Source organism: Monodon monoceros, unplaced genomic scaffold (assembly GCF_005190385.1).
Source record: "Monodon monoceros isolate NGI ecotype Baffin Bay Population unplaced genomic scaffold, NGI_Narwhal_1 Super_Scaffold_21, whole genome shotgun sequence".
Taxonomy (NCBI): Eukaryota; Metazoa; Chordata; class Mammalia; order Artiodactyla; family Monodontidae; genus Monodon; species Monodon monoceros.
The window spans coordinates 33,175,595-33,192,554 of NW_021703778.1; the positions used below are offsets into that span (position 1 = coordinate 33,175,595).

Sequence of the window (16,960 nt, forward strand, 5' to 3'; positions counted from 1 at the left end):
GGAAGTGGAAGCACATGTGAAGAGTGGATGTCCTGAGAGCACAGGTCAGAGGCTGGCCACAGTGCAGGCTTTGGACGTGCAGAGCCTGGATGCTGAGAGAGTTATGGAGAAGGCAGGAAAGGTGCTACCAGAGTGGGCAGTGGGACGCCTTACGTCCCCTGCCTCCCAGAGAAGGACCCCAGAAAGCCCTGATTCCAGACTCATCCCTCCCTGTCCCTACTCTGACCTTTGCCATCCGCAGGCTTGCAGCTGTCTGCTTATTCCTAGTGCCAGAACGTTGCAGGGGACGAGGCAGTTTCCACACTGTGAAGCTAAAGCCTGAGAAGATGCTTCTGTTCATCAATTGGCAACATCTGTTTTGAGTTGATGCCTCTGCTCGGGCCTGAAGAGACACTGTTGCTGTCATCACCCTCTTCCCTTGTTTCCTGAAAGCCACCAAGTTACACTGAAATGATCTGCAGGACGGAGCATGGCCAGGATCTTCCTAGTGTCTTTCTGGATGTCTGTGGCTCCTGGGCTGGGCCCTGAGGCAATTTCCATGTGCAGTGCAGAATGGCTCTTGCCTTCAGTGACAATCAAAATTCACAGGCACGCAACCCTGCTTCTGCACTTTGGAAAGAACTTGGCTACAGGGTGCTCGCATTAGATAAGGCCCATATAGTTGCCTACAGCACTATGTGCTTTATAAACTTGCCTAGGTCTTCACTCACTCTAATATATTTATCAAATCTTAGGTGTGGAAATGCTCCTTTGGACCACCTTCCTCTAAACAGAATAACCACCATGAGGAAAAGGTTCAGGTCAGTAAGCCTTTCTGATGTATGTTTTGGGGCTATGCTGGTAGATAGCTTAAATGCAGTAAGCTAAGGAGTAGCCGAACTTGAAGACGGGGCTTAGCCTTGGAGAGCACCAAGAGACCCGCACATCAGGGTTGCAGTGGTTGAGATGAGAAAGGGAGTTGGGTGGATTTATTTTGCATATTCAGACCATGTAGGAGGAGGGAAAACAGGATGGTGGGAAGTCAAGATTGAAAAACACAAGGCCAACAGGAGAACCCAGTAACTTAGATACCAAAAGAGTCATGGACATCCTTGCCTCACCCCCAGATGTTGAAAGCAAGCTCACAGAAGTTCTTTCTCTAGGAATGGCCTTGGCCCTGTGAAAGAAGGAGAAGCCCAGTATGCTGTGGTCCACTGCACAGGCTACATCAAGGCTTGGCCTCCAGCAGGTAAGCAGAACCTGCATATTCATTCCCAGGGGATCTCATGTTATTTCACCTCACCATGGTATCCTGTTAGAAATGCATTCTTTTTTTGTTTTTTTTAACATCTTTATTGGAGTATAATTGCTTTACAATGTTGTGTTAGTTTCTGCTGTAAAACAAAGTGAATCAGCTATACATATACATATGTTCCCACATCCCCTCCCTCTTGCATCTCCCTCCCACCCTCCTTATCCCACCCCCCTAGGTGGTCGCAAAGCACCAAGCTGATCTCCCTGTGCCACGCAGCTGCTTCCCACTAGCTATCTATTTTACATTTGGTAGTGTATATGTCAATGCTACTCTTTAACTTTGTCCCAGCTTACCCTTCCCCCTCTGCGTGTCCTCAAATCCATTCTCTACGTCTGTGTCTTTATTCCCGTCCCGCCCCTAGGTTCGTCAGAACCTTTTTTTTTTTTAGATTCTATATATGTGTGTTAGCATATGGTATTTGTTTTTCTCTTTCTGACTTACTTCACTCTGTATGACAGTCTCTAGATGCATCCACGCCTCTACAAATGACCCAATTTTGTTTCTTGTTATGGCTGAGTAATATTCCATTGTATATATGTACCATATCTTCTTTATTCATTTGACTATCAGTGGGCATTTAGGTTGCTTCCATGACCTGGCGATTGTAAATAGTGCTGCAATGAACATTGGGGTGCATGTGTCTTTTTGAATTATGGTTTTCTCTGGGTTTATGCCCAGTAGTGGGATTGCTGGGTCATATGGTAATTCTATTTTTAGTTCTTTAAGGAACCTCCATACTGTTCTCCATAGTGGCTGTATCAATTTACATTCCCACCAACAGTGCAAGAGGGTTCCCTTTTCTCCACACCCTCTCCAGCATTTATTGTTTGTAGACTTTTTGATGATGGCCATTCTGACCAGTGTGAGGTGATACCTCATTGTAGTTTTGATTTGCATTTCTCTAATGATTAGTGATGTTGAGCATCTTTTCATGTGTTTGTTGGCAATCTGTATGTCTTCTTTGGAGAAATGTCTATTTAGGTCTTCAGCCCATTTTTGGATTGGGCTGTTTGTTTTTTTGATACTGAGTTGCATAAGCTGTTTATATATTTTGGAGATTAATCCTTTGTCAGTTGCTTCGTTTGCAAATATTTTCTACCATTCTGAGGGTTGTCTTTTCATCTTTTTATGGTTTCCTCTGCTCTGCAAAAGCTTTTAAGTTTCATTAAGTCCCATTTGTTTATTTTTGTTTTTATTTCCATTTCTCTAGGAGATGGCTCAAAAAGGATCTTGCTGTGATGTATGTCATAGAGTGTTCTGCCTTTGTTTTCCTCTAAGAGTTTTATAGTGTCTGGCCTTACATTTAGGTCTTTAATCCATTTTGAGCTTATTTTTGTGTATGGTGTTAGGAAGTATTCTAATTTCATTCTTTTACATGTAGCTATCCAGTTTTCCCAGCACCATTTATTGAAGAGGCTGTCTTTTCTCCATTGTATACTCTTGCCTCCTTTATCAAAGATAAGGTGACCATATGTGTGTGGGTTTATTTCTGGGATTTCTATCCTGTTCCATTGATCTATCTTTCTGTTTTTATGCCAGTACCATACTGTCTTGATTATTGTAGTTTTGTAGTATAGTCTGAAGTCAGGGAGCCTGATTCCTCCAGCTCCGTTTTTCTTTCTCAAGATTGTTTTGGCTATTCAGGGTCTTTTGTGTTTCCATACAAATTGTGCAATTTTTTGTTCTAGTTCTGTGAAAAATGCCATTGGTAGTTTGATAGGGATTGCATTGAATCTGTAGATTGCTTTGGGTAGTATAGTCATTTTCACAATGTTGATTCTTCCAATCCAAGAACATAGTATATCTCTCCATCTGCTTGTATCATCTTTCATTTCTTTCATCAGTGTGGTATAGTTTTCTGCATACAGGTCTTTTGTCTCCTTAGGTAGGTTTATTCCTAAGTATTTTATTCTTTTTGTTGCAATGGTAAATTGGAGTGTTTCCTTAATTTCTCTTTCAGATTTTTCATCATTAGTGTATAGGAATGCAAGAGATTTCTGTGTATTAATTTTGTATCCTGCTACTCTACCAAATTCATTGATTAGCTCTAGTAGTTTTCTGGTAACATCTTTAGAATACTCTATGTATAGTATCGTGTCATCTGCAAACAGTGACAGTTTTACTTCTTTTCCAATTTGGATTCCTTTTATTTCTTTTTCTTCTCTGACTGCTGTGGCTAAAACTTCCAAAACTATGTTGAATAACAGTGGTGAGAGTGGGCAACCTTGTCTTGTTCCTGATCTTAGTTTTTCATCATTGAGAATGATGTTGGCTGTGAGTTTGTCATATATGGCCTTTATTATGTTGAGGTAGGTTCCCTCCGTGCCTACTTTCTGGAGAGTTTTTATCGTAAATGGGTGTTGAATTTGTCAAAAGCTTTTTCTGCATCTGTAGAGATTATCATATGGTTTTTATCCTTCAGTTTGTTAGCATGGTGTATCACATTGATTGGTTTGCATATATTGAAGAATCCTTGCATTCCTGGGATAAACCCCACTTGATCATGGTGTATGATCCTTTTAATGTGCTGTTGGATTCTGTTTGCTGGTATTTTGTTGAGGATTTTTGCGTTTATTTTCATCAGAGATATTGGCCTGTAGTTTTCTTTTTTTGTGACACCTTTGTCTGGTTTTGGTATGGGTGATGGTGGCCTCGTAGAATGAGTTTGGGAGTGTTCCTCCCTCTGCTATATTTTGGAGGAGTTTGAGAAGGATAGGTGTTAGCTCTTCTCTAAATGTTTGATAGAATTCGCCAGTGAAGCTATCTGGTCCCGGGCTTTTGTTTGTTGGAAGATTTTCAATCACAGTTTTAATTTCAGTGCTTGTGTTTGGTCTGTTTATATTTTCTCTTTCTTCCTGGTTCAGTCTCGGAAGGTTGTGCTTTTCTAAGAATTTGTCCATTTCTTCCAGGTTGTCCGTTTCATTGGCATATAGTTGCTTGTAGTAATCTCTCATGATCCTTTGTATTTCTGCAGTGTCAGTTGTTACTTCTCCTTTTTCATTTCTAATTCTGTTGATTTGAGTCTTCTCCCTTTTTGTCTTGATGAGTCTGGCTAATGTTTTATCAATTTTGTTTATCTTCTCAAAGAACCAGCTTTTAGTTTTATTGATCTTTGCTATTGTTTCTTTCATTTCTTTTTCATTTATTTCTGATCTGATTTTTATGATATCTTTCCTTCTGCTAACTTTGGGTTTTTTTTGTTCTTCTTTCTCTAATTGCTTTAGGTGTAAAGTTAGGTTGTTTATTTGAGATTTTTCTTGTTTCTTGAAGTAGGATTGTATTGCTATAAACTTCCCTCTTAGAACTGCTTTTGCTGCATCACATAGGTTTGGGGTCATCATGTTTTTGTTGTCATTTGTTTCTAGGTATTTTTTGACTTCCTCTTTGATTTCTTCAGTGATCTCTTGGTTATTTAGCAGGGTATTGTTTAACCTCCATGTGTTTGTATTTTTTACAGTTTTTTTCCTGTAATTGATATCTAGTCTCATAGCGTTGTGGTTAGAAAAGATACTTGATACGATTTCAATTTTCTTAAATTTACCAACGCTTGATTTGTGACCCAAGATATGGTCTATCCTGGAGAACGTTCCATGAGCACTTGAGAAGAAAGTGTGTTCTGTTGTTTTTGGATGGAATGTCCCATAAATATCAATTAAGTCCGTCTTTTTAATATATCATTTAAAGCTTGTGTTTCCTTATTTATTTTCATTTTGGATGATCTGTCCATTGCTGAAAGTGGGGTGTTAAAGTCCCCTACTGTGATTGTGTTACTGTAGATTTCCCCCTTTATGGCTGTTAGCATTTGCCTTATGTATTGAGGTGCTCCTATGTTGGGTGCATGAATATTTACAATTGTTATATCTTCTTGTTGGATTGATCCCTTGACCATTATGTAGTGTCCTTCTTTGTCTCTTGTAATAGTCCTTATTTTAAAGCCTATTTTGTCTGATATGAGAATTGCTACTCCAGCTTTCTTTTGATTTCCATTTGCATGGAATATCTTTTTCCATCCCCTCACTTTCAGTCTGTATGTGACCCTAGGTCTGAAGTGGGTCTCTTATAGCATATGTATGGGTCTTGTTTTCGTATCCATTCAGCCAGTCTATATCTTTTGGTTAGAGCATTTCATCCATTTACATTTACATTTAAGGTAATTATCGATATGTATGTTCCTATTACCATTTTCTTGATTGTTTTGGGTTTGTTATTGTAGGTTTGTTATTGTAGGTCTTTTCTTTCTGTTGTGTTTCCTGCCTAGAGAAGTTCCTTTAGCATTTGTTGGTGGTGCTGAATTCTCTTAACTTTTGCTTATCTGTAAAGGTTTTAATTTCTCTGTCGAATCTGAATGAGATCCTTGCTGGGTAGAGTAATCTTGGTTGTAGGTTTTTCCCTTTCATCATTTTAAATATGTCCTGCCATGCCCTTCTGGCTTGCAGAGTTTCTGCTGAAAGATCAGCTGTTAACCTTATGGGGATTCCCTTGCATGTTATTTGTTGCTTTTCCCTTGCTGCTTTCAATATTTTTTCTTTGCATTTTATTTTTGATAGTTTGATTAATGTGTGTCTCAGCATGTTTCTCTTTGGGTTTATCCTGTATGGTACCCTCTGTGCTTCCTGGACTTGATTGACTATTTCCTTTCCCATGTTAGGGAAGTTTTCGACTATAATCTCTTCAGATACTTTCTCAGACCTTTTCTTTTTCTCTTCTTCTTCTGAGAACCCTGTAATTTGAATGTTGGTGCATTTAATGTTGTCCCAGAGGTCTCTGAGATTGTCCTCAATTCTTTTCATTCTTTTTTCTTTATTCTGCTCCCTAGCAGTTATTTCCACCATTTTTATTTCCACCATTTTATCTTCCAGCTCACTTCTCCATTCTTCTGCCTGTTATTCTGTTATAGATTCCTTCTAGAGTATTTTTAATTTCAGTAATTGTGTTGTTCATCACTGTTTGCGCTTTAGTTCTTCTAGATCCTTGTTAAATGTTTCTTATATTTTCTCCATTCTGTTTCCGAGATTTTGGATCATCTTTACTAACATTACCCTGAATTCTTTTTCAGGTAGGTTGCCTATTTCATCTTCATTTATTTGGTTTTGTAGGTTTTTACCTTGCTCCTTTGTCTGTAACAAATGTTTTTGTCATTTCACTTTTTTTTTTTTTTTTTAATGAGTGATGCTGTATTCCTGTCTTACTTGGTTTTTGGCCTGAAATGTCCAGCACTCGAGTTTGCAGTCAGTTGGATAGAGCTGGGTCTTGGTGCTGAGATGAGGACCTCCAGGAGGCCTCACTCCGATTGATATTCCCTGGGTCTGAGGTTCTCTGTTAGTCCAGTGGTTTGGACTCAGAGCTCCCACCACAGGAGCTCGGGCCCAACCTCCAGCCTGGGAACCAAGATCCCGCAAGCCAGTCGCTGGGGTTCCCTCCATCCCCTTAGGTGTCCGTGGTCCCCCATTGGTACCTGGTAGGTGCCCTAGTTGTGAGGAGACGCGAATTACACTTCCTCCTAGTATACCATCTTGACTTCACCAGAAATGCATTCTTAAAGAAAGAGACAGGAAAATAGTCTTATTTTCCTTTGTAACTGAAAGAAAAAGTCCTGCTACTTGAAACAAAGGTTTCTAAAAAGAGCAATCCTGCAAAGGTGGTGGGAGCCTCACAAATCCTTTCTATGATCTGTCACCCAGAGCACTCTGTAAAGTCAGAGTGACATTTGAAATGATAATTGTATTCAAGTCGTTAGAGAAATACAAATCAAAACCACAATGAAATACCTATTACGCTCACTAGGATGGTTCAAATAGACAGACAATAACACGTGTTGGTAAGGATTTGGAGCAACTAGAACCCTCACACTTTGCAGTGGGGATGTAAAATGGTGCAGCTGCTTTGGAAAACAGTCTGGCAGTTCCTCAAAAGGTTAAACACAGAGTTTCCATGTGACTCAGCGATTTCACTCCTAGGTGTATATATATATATATATATATATATATATATATGTTCAAGAGAATTGAAAGCATATGTTCACAAAGAAAATTGTACCTGAATGTTCATAGCAGTATTATTCATAGTGACCAAAATGTGGAAACAAATCACATGTGTACATCAGTGGGTAAATAAAAAGTGGTATATCCATATGATGAAATAGTATTCAGCAATAAAAAGCAATGCAGTACTGATTCATGCTATAATATGGGCAAACCTTGAAAACATCATGCCGAGTGAAAGAAGTTAGACGCAAAAGGCCACTCATGATTCCACTTATGTGAAATATCTGGAATAGGCAAATCCATTGAAACAAAAAGTAGATTTATGGTTTCTGGGTTTCTCCAGGTGGAGAAAAATTGGGAGTGACTGCTAATGGATATAGTGTTTCTTTTCAAGGTGACAAAAATGTTCTAAATTTAGATAGTAGTAATAGTTGCGCAACTCTGCAAATCTAAAAACCACTGAATTGTATACTTTAAGATGGCAAATCTTACGGTATGTGAATTATATCTCAATAAATCTGTTGCTAAAAGAATATATACAATGTTAAACCATCTGTGGACACTTTATGGCCCCCAGAGTAGTCTGGTCAGTGAATGTTCCATGTCAGCTTGAGTACAGTGTGTATTTCGCTATTGTTAAATGGAGTATTCTTTAAATGTCAATTAGATCAAGTTGATTGATAATGCTGTTGAGGACAGCTGTATCCTTATTGATTATTTACCTGCTTGATAGATCAATTACTGAAATAAGGAGTGTTTAAGTCTCCAACTATAATAGTGGATCGGCCTATTTCTCCTTGCAGTTTCCTGTTTTTGCCTCACATATCTTGATGCTTTGTTGTTTGGCTCATACGGGTTATGGGTTTTTATGTCTTCTTAAAGAAATGACCCCTTTGTCATGTAGTGCCCTTCTTTATCCCTGATAATTTTCCTTGCTCTGAATTCTGCTCTGTCTGAAATTAACATAGCTACTCTAGCTTTCTTTGGATTAGTGTTAACATGGTATATCTTTCTTATCCTTTAACTTTTGAACTTTGTCTTTATATTTAAAGCGAGTTTCTTATAGACAACCTATAGTTGGGTCTAGTGTTTTTAATCCGTTCTAACAATGTCTTTTATTTGGTGTATTTAAACCATTCACATTTAATGTGATTATTGATATAGTTTGATTAATATCTAACATATTTTTTTAAATTTAGCTCAATGTTTACTTTTTTAATTTTTTATTGGAGTATAATTGCTTTACAATGTTGTGTTAGTTTCTGCTGTACAATGAAGTGAATCAGCTGTATGTATACCTATATCCCCTCCCTCTTGGACCTCCCTCCCACCCGCCCCCCAACCCACCCATCTAGGTTGTCACAGAGCACCGAGCTGAGAGTGAAGTAAGCCAGAAAAAAAAAAACAAATATCGGATATTAATGCATATATGTGGAATCTAGAAAAATACCGAGCATGTTTTTGATTCATTGTATTTGTTCTTTGTTTCTTCTTTTTCTCCCTGCTCTTTCACCTTCCCTAGTTTTCATTGAGCATTTTATATATTTATTTTTCAGTCCAGCTGGTGTTGACTTTATATCTGATTCAAACATTTTATGATCAAACTGTCTAATTCTAAAACATGCCAGTTCAATACCTCATTTGCATGCTATGAGCTCCTTTTTTTAGGGCTTTTTTAAATTTTCTTTTAAAGAGGCAGCCTTTATTTTAAGGATTTTTACATTGAAGAATTCAAAAACTGGTAGGTTTTTGGAACTTATTGATCTGTATTTAAAAGGAACTGTTGACAAAGATTCACCAGAAATAATCTAAACAAGCAGGAAAGTACAGTTAATACTACTGAAACCTACTAAAATAATTCCAGGACATACGGTTTATCCGACATCATTGAGCATTTTATATGATTTCATTTTCTCTTCTCTCTTGGCATATCAATTATATTTCTTTAAAATTATCTTTATTGTTTGCCCCAAGTTTGAAATATACATTTACAACTAATATAAATCCACTTTTAAATAATATCATACCACTTCATGGGCAGTGCAAGTACCTTATAGCTAAGTGTCCTTCCTTCCTCCTTCCCATGTCTCCATGTTGCCCTCATTCACTTCACTTATCCATAGGCTGTCATTGCCCAATACAGTTGACCCTTGAGCAACGTGGATTTGAACTGCGTGGATCCACTTATAAGTGGATTTTTTTCAGCAAATACATATATGTACTGTAAATGTATTTTCTTTTTCCTTATGATTCCTGGTAACATTTTCTTTTCTCTAGCTTACTTTATTGTAAGGATACAATATATAATACATATATCATACAAAATATGTTAATTGACTGTTTATGTTATCAGTAAGGCTCCCAGTCAACAGTAGCTACTAGTAGTTAAGTTCTGGGGAAGCCAAAAGTTATACACGGATTTTCAACTATGTGGGGTGTCAGCATCTCTAGCCCCCATGTTGTTCAAGGGTCAACTGTACACTGTTACTGTTATTATTTTGAACAAACAAGTCTATTAGCTCAATTGAGAATAATAAAAATAAAATATTTTATTTTACCTTAATTTATTCCTTCTCTGATGCTCTTCCTTTCTTTGTGTAGATCTGAGTTTCTGAACTATATCATTTCCTTCTTCATGCAGAACTTCTTTTAACATTTCTTGCAGGACAGCTCTGCTGGCGATGAATTCTCACCATTTTTGTTTTTCATAGAAAGTCATTATTTCTCCTTCACACTTGAAGGATAATTTCACTGGATATAGAATTTTAGGTTGGTGGTTATTTTCTTTCCACACTTTAAATATTCACTTCATTTTCTTCTTGGTTGCATGGTTTCTGATGAGAAGTCCACATAATTCTTTTCCTTGTTTTTCTATATGTAGTGTGGGACTACTTTTCTGGCTTCTTTCAAGATTTTTCTCTTTGTTTTTGGTTTTCTGCAGTTTGAATATGATAGTGTAGTTTGTTTAGTTTTTTTGTGTGGTTTGTTTTTTTTTCATTATTTGTACTGGTTGGTATTTTCTGAGCTTCTTGGGCCTGTGGTTTGGGGTCTGTCATTAATTTTGGAAAATTCTTAGACATTATATCTTCAAATATTTCCTTTGTTCCATTCTCTTTCTTCTCCTTTTGGTATTCTAATTACATGTATATGTTTTGAAATTGGACTACAGTTTAGGGGTATTCTGTTCTGGGTTTTTTTTATTCTTTTTTCTCTTTACATTTCAGTTTTGGAAATTTCAATTGACACATCTTCAAGCTTACTGATTCTTTCCTTGGCTATGTCCAGTCTACTGATGTGTCTTTCAAAGGCATTCATTTCTATTACAGTGGTGTTTTTTTTTTTTTCCTAGCATTTCCCTTTGATTCTTTCTTAGAGTTTCCATCTCTCTGCTTAACATGACCCAACTGTTCTTGATTTTGTCTACATCTTCCATTAGCACTTTGAATATATTAATCATAGTTATTTTAAACTCCCAGGCTAGTAATTTCAAAACCCATGTTGTATCTGAGTCTGGTTCTGGTGTTTAGTTGTCTCCTCAGGCTGTGGGTTTTTTTTGCTTTTTAGCATACCTTGTAAATCTTTGTTGATATCCAGACATGATGCATTAGGTAATAGGAACTGAGGTAATTAGGCCTTTAGTGTGAGGTTTTATGTTAATCTTGTGATGAGTTGGCAGTGTTTAATGTTTGAGACATATGTATATAAATATCTACAGATATATAGATATATCAGTTTTATTTATATTTATATCTTATTTGTATATGTTTTTCTACTTAGACCATAATGCACAAAATTGTCAAGCCGTTGTTTGCCTAAAGGCTGGACTCGAGGACAGGGACTCAGAAGGCGCCAGTACCTTTACAAGTGTCCAGAGCCTGGACCTCAGCTTTGTAGATCCACTGTCAAGACAGTGCTGTCAAACTGATCAGATGCAGGGTTCTCAGCAAGAGTTCTCCGAAGCTGACATGTTAATCAGGTGCAATTCTGTGATGCCCTGGGGTTTCCTCGCCACTGGCATGGATGCCCATGTCCATTGTCCAGGGAATCTATGAGGCTTGGCAGTACTTGAGACAACAGATTTGTACTGGAAGGTTGTCCAATGAGAAGCAAATAAGAGCAAAGGGATGTGGGCAGCCTGGAGAGAGATTTCCAGCAGGGACTCAGTTCACCGAGCACATGAGATGGCCTCATATGTGCAATCTGCTGAGCAAGGCTCTCGGGCACCAGACATAGCCCATCCCTCAGGGAGCGTGAAGATGTGTTAGTGGGGGACCAGCACGTGCACAGGTGACTCCAGGAGAGAGTGGGCAGGTAGTCAGCCCTGGGACAGAGGAAAGGTCCCTAACGTGCCCCGGGGTCAGGAGAGGCTTCCTGGGCTCCTGAGACCCATTATATAGACGCCCCAGTCCTGCCAAATGCAGCGTCTCGGGACAAGCGGGCCATCTCCTTCTTGATGCTTTCCTCATTTGAACTCATCATTCTCATCATACCAGGCAATTCCTCTTCCTTTTTCTGGCGTCAAAGTGCTTTTTTCTACCACTTTATTTGAGCGCCAGGCCTACACATCACAGGAGATGCCACCATCGTGGTCAAACTAACCCACAGTATCCTTGTGGATGAGCAGGAGAAAGGAGGCTGATGCCCGAGGTGTAGGCAGGTGACTGCATCCGGAGAGTCTGCCAGGAGGATTTGGGGCATGCTTTTCTGGAGTCGCGTGGAGTTCTGTACCCGAGGGTGCTGGAGGGTACAGGGTCACAGGGGCAGGAGGATTTGTTATGCATTTTCTCCAACGACCGCCCTTGAAACTTTGCCACAGGAAAAACGGTTGAAGGAACCAGAAGTGTTTATCTTGGAGAAAGTGAGACATGACTTTTGTCTTCAAGTATTTAAGGGGCTGTCATATGAAGGAGGAATTAAACTTACTTAGCATAGTTCCAGAAAGCACAAGGCAGATTTTAACTTAATAGGGAGATATGAGCAAAAGCTATGAACAGGGTGTTAAATACATATACAAATATGAATACAGACACACACTAAGCATCTGGAAAAAATTCAGCCTCCTGTTAATCAGAACCACAAGTTAAAATAATTTTGTACCACCTCCTCTTACCTATCAAATAGCAAAAAATTCAGAAGACAAAACACACAGTATTGGTAAGGTTTAGAAAAATGGACACTTTTATGTTCTGCTGATGGGAATATAAATCAGTACAAACCTTCTGTAGAATAACTTGCGAGTATATATTAAATGCCTTAAAATGTGCATTCCTTAATATACAGGAATTGTAAGTTATTTTAGGGAATTGATCAGAGATGTGTGTGTGTTGTATAGTTAAACATTATTTATAATTGTGAAAACCTTGAATTATTCTAAATTTCAAATTCTAAAATTCTAAATATCTAAATTTAAATAATAAAGAATTGGCTAAAAATAGCATGAAACATCTACATGATAGGCTACTGGACAACCGTTAAACAGGCATGCTTTCAAAAGATATTTAAGAATGAAGCAAAGTGCTAAGAAGTGTTAAAAAGAAAGACAGGTTATGCAACATAAACATCATGGTCCCAATTTTATTTTTAAATTATAAATGAATAGTGTATCTATGCATTGAAAAATTGTACATAGAATATTAATCATTGTTATTTCTGTGTAGTAGATTATTGGTTACTTTTTCTTCCCTATTCAGTCTTACATTTTCCAAAATTTTACATAACTTTCATAATCAGATAAAATGACATTTTTAGGAAATCAAGCTGAATTTTCTAAACAGCATTTCAGACAGTTGGATTGAGTGGTTTGCACTGAATTCAGAAATTGTGTCATTTTGTTTGTTTTTTGGTTTGGTTTTGTTGTTGTATTTAGTTGTTGTGTTTCTATAAAGATAGAGGTTCTAGAAAATAAACTTGTATCCACACGTGATGATTATATCATGCCTCCAGGGTCCTGAGCTGACGTACCTTGTTCCATGGCTGTTAATACTCTATTTGTTGATTGATAACTCCATTCTTTACACATATAACCCACTATCTTGCACTTACATTTAGATCTCTCAAGACCAAGTGCATGCTTCATTTTCTCAAGCAGTGCTTAGCACATAGAATGTATTTCACACAGACTGGTTGGATGGATGGATGGATGGATGAAAGGAAGGAAGGAAAGAGTCTTGCCTAGACAAAAAAAATAGTTGACTTAAGGGGATGGGTATTTGAAAGAATTTCTTGCCAGAATTTTCAAAGATATTTATAGAATCCACTTTGCCAGAAATCTTTTGAGAGGGTACAGACAGTCATCTGGCCTAGATGAGGTGACTGAAATGAGGTCATTGGCATGCTTGCCCTAAAATAACGTCATGAAACTGGAGCATTGGAACAGCAACTCACTTGATGCTTGAATGATGCCTCATAAATGTCCACGAGGAATGCTGTCCCTGCTTGTTCATGGGCTTAAGCTCCTTAATTATAAACAATGACTTCGTTAGGAAGTATGAAGATTCCTGAGCACCCAAGTTGTGAACAATATCTACAGGCCATCTTGGAAATCTCTAAAGGTGAGCAGAAGCAGTAGACTTTGTGCAGCAAACAAGGGCCTCATAAGTAATTCTTCGATAACCCACTTGCAACACGTGTGCTTATTTCTGAACCGGTGAGTCCTGCACTCGAGGTTTTGCCTGGTGCCTGTGACTCCACGGTAAACATAAACATTGCAAAAAATTCTGCTATATTCCAGAAGCCCTTTCTATTACACAATGGCCTTCCCAGGGCCTCACATCATCTTATACTACATAGGTTTCATTTAAACTATTTGGGGTATGACTAAAGAAAAAACAGAGTTCCACAGTTGCTTTGTCTAACCCTCCAGTCTCAAGAACAAACGCTGTGTTCAAGATAGTAAAGAAGGCATCACCATAGGTGCAGAAGAAAGCACCCACGATGGGTTGCATTTTACATTTTGTTTATTTTTATTTATTTATTTATTTTGCGGTACGCGGGCCTCTCGCTGCTGTGGCCTCTCCAGACACAGGCTCCGGACGCGCAGGCCCAGCGGCCGTGGCTCACGGGCCCAGCCGCTCCGCAGCATGTGGGATCCTCCTGGACCAGGGCACGAACCCATGTCCCCTGCATCGGCAGGTGGACTCTCAACCACTGCACCACCAGGGAAGCCCGCACTTTACATTTTGTGAGGTATGTTCAGAGTCCAAGGGAAACTTTGAAATTCTGAAGATGTGAATTGTCTCCACCCCACTGTCATTGCGCCGGCACCTTGCATTTGAAGACTGGAATCCAGCTTTGAGCCAGAAGCCATTTCTGTAGCAGAGGCCTCTTTTCCAGTAGTCATCATCTGGCGTGCTTGGTTCATCACCGAGTCATCCACGGAAAATCTCTGATTAACTGGCAGTGTGTCTGCACAGGAGAGCCAAGGTCTGCCCGGGTGGAGGGAGTGCTTGACCAAGATCTGGTTACCTCCCCTTGGGACCATCCTGGTCAGTAAGAGGCTCGGTTCTCGGTGGCCTCGTGTGCTTTTTCATCAGTGAGGCTGACGCTCTACTTCGTTGTGCCGCTAGACTTTCAGTAAGCCTTGGCCGCAGCATGCCAGAGGCCTGAAGTTATTTTGGGGTTTTAGCTAGAATCTGCGGTGGTCAGGCCTACGTTGTCGCTTTACCAGACACCTCAGCCCTGCCACGAGCTCATCGACAGCAGCCCTGCACTTCTTGCGGTTTGCTTCTTGAACATAGTGTGTTTGGTTTTTTCCTTCATTTGAAAATCTTCAAAAGCTGCTTGTCTGTATTGAAGGCATCCACCCACGAGGCAAAGCCTGGATCCCTGCTCTCTCCCACCCTCAGCCAGCTCTGTCCTGCCCACGTTGCATGTGCACATCAGGACTCAGTCTCCTGCTCATGATCTCGTTCTGATGTCCTGGTGAGACATCAGAGCCATGAACTTAGCTTGTGAGATGGAGAATAACGGTTGGCCACATCTCCCCTCCTCCTCGTTCTTAGGCAGGGCACAAGCCACCCTTCCATTTCCTTCAGTGAATACTTTCTGATCACCTGCCATGGGCCAGGTACTTTGCTAGGTCCTGGGGATCCTAGGGTGAGTCTGACGTAGTAAGCCCTTAAGGAGCTCACAGTGCAGTGGAGGAGACAGGTAGGCTTGCAGGTCATTGCAAAGCCCTGGATCAAGGGTCATAACAGAGGCACTCATAGGGGAAAGCACGTAGGAGGTAGATTCCATCTGCTGGGAATGTCAAGGTTGGCTTCTCACTCCTACACGCTATGGCCAAGCCTCACTGAAAGCCTAATAGGCAGAGAGTAACCTTTGAGCTGAAACATAAACATAAGGGAGAGATAGGAGTTTGCTAGTTGAAAAAGTGCTTTATAGGCACAGAGAGTGGTATGGATAGGGCAGAGGAGGTATACCGATGATCACAGTTTTCATTTGTGAGAGCCCACTATGTGCGGGTGCTGTGCAAAGTACTTTATGCACTTTGTGCCTCAGTGTTCACGACAGCCCTAATGAGGTCCAGGCATTGTTATTATCTCCATTCTGCAGAGGAGATGCTGGAGGATTAGCATAGCGACTTAATCAGCCCAGTTCACACAGTAAGTAGCAGAGGTGGGTAGTGACTCTAGACCTTCCTGATACTCTGATGTGGGAGAGAGATGCTGTCTTGGGAACTGTGTATAATTCACTGTGGCTGGTATGGAGGATGGCTGGACAGATGGGTAGAGTCAGATCCTGGGGGCGAGGCCTTTTGTGCTAAGCCTGGGAGTTTGGACCCTTCTCTGCTCTCTATGGAGAGTCACTGAAAGCCACTGAAGGTTTTAAAGATCATTCTAGAAGTTGGAATGAAGTGAGAGGAGGGGAGGGATAGACCTGATGGCAGGGGGGCCCAGAGAGGACTAACCCAGGGAGAAATTGTGAGGCCTGAATGAAGGCAGTGGCTGTGCAGATGGAGAGGCACGTGGAGAGTGTACGGACAGGGGGAAAGTGTGAGCTGATGGGGAAAAGCAGGCCGCAGGCTGGGGCCGTGCTGGGCACATGGCTGGTGGGTGGTGAGGCTGGGATTCGGTCCCAAGGAGACCGACTCCAGGGACTTCCCTGGCGGTCCAGTGGTTAGGACTCTCCGTTTCCAGCACAGGGTGTGCGGGTTTGATCCCTGGTCGGGGAACTAGGGTCCCCCATGCCGCACAGCACGGCAAAAAATAAACTTTTAAAAATAAATAAAAACAAAACCAGGGAGGCCAACTCCAGAGTCTGTGTGTTTAAGAATTACACTAGATTGCCTCCCCCACCCCAGCCAACTAACATGGAAATAATCTGGGCTTTAGATCCGTAATTTAGATTTTAGATATATGGTCATTATTATTTTACATTATCTATCTTTCAAGAAATAGGTTTGCCATTTGCAGTAAAGCCTAGGACTATGTTACCAACAATTAATCAGCCTCCCTGGTTTCCTCACTCCCCTCTCCTGGCTTCTTGACCGTGCTCCCTCCATATTTTGTGTCAGTACCAGGATGAGCCTTGAAATAATTTCTTCAAGATGGGTGAGTGGGTGCTACATTTCACAGTTCCTTGGACGTGTGAGAAGTTCCTCCTGTTGCTCTTTTATGGCTCTATGGAGGCTTCGTGGGCCACGGGATTCTCCGTCAGAACCCAGGGACAATGCTCCATCATC

The 16,960-nt window shown here is 40.2% G+C and overlaps 1 protein-coding gene across 4 annotated transcripts in view; it reads left to right on the top strand.

Annotated features, from left to right (window-relative positions):
* Positions 1-16,960, top strand: part of ARNT2 (aryl hydrocarbon receptor nuclear translocator 2) — a 197,945-nt gene that overhangs the window by 107,668 nt on the left and 73,317 nt on the right. For all 4 annotated transcript variants that reach the window (XM_029236793.1, XM_029236794.1, XM_029236795.1 and 1 more), the window contains 2 exons: positions 735-800; positions 1,143-1,228. In XM_029236793.1, the coding sequence (XP_029092626.1) occupies positions 735-800; positions 1,143-1,228 (152 nt within the window). The remainder of the gene's footprint in view (positions 1-734; positions 801-1,142; positions 1,229-16,960) is intronic.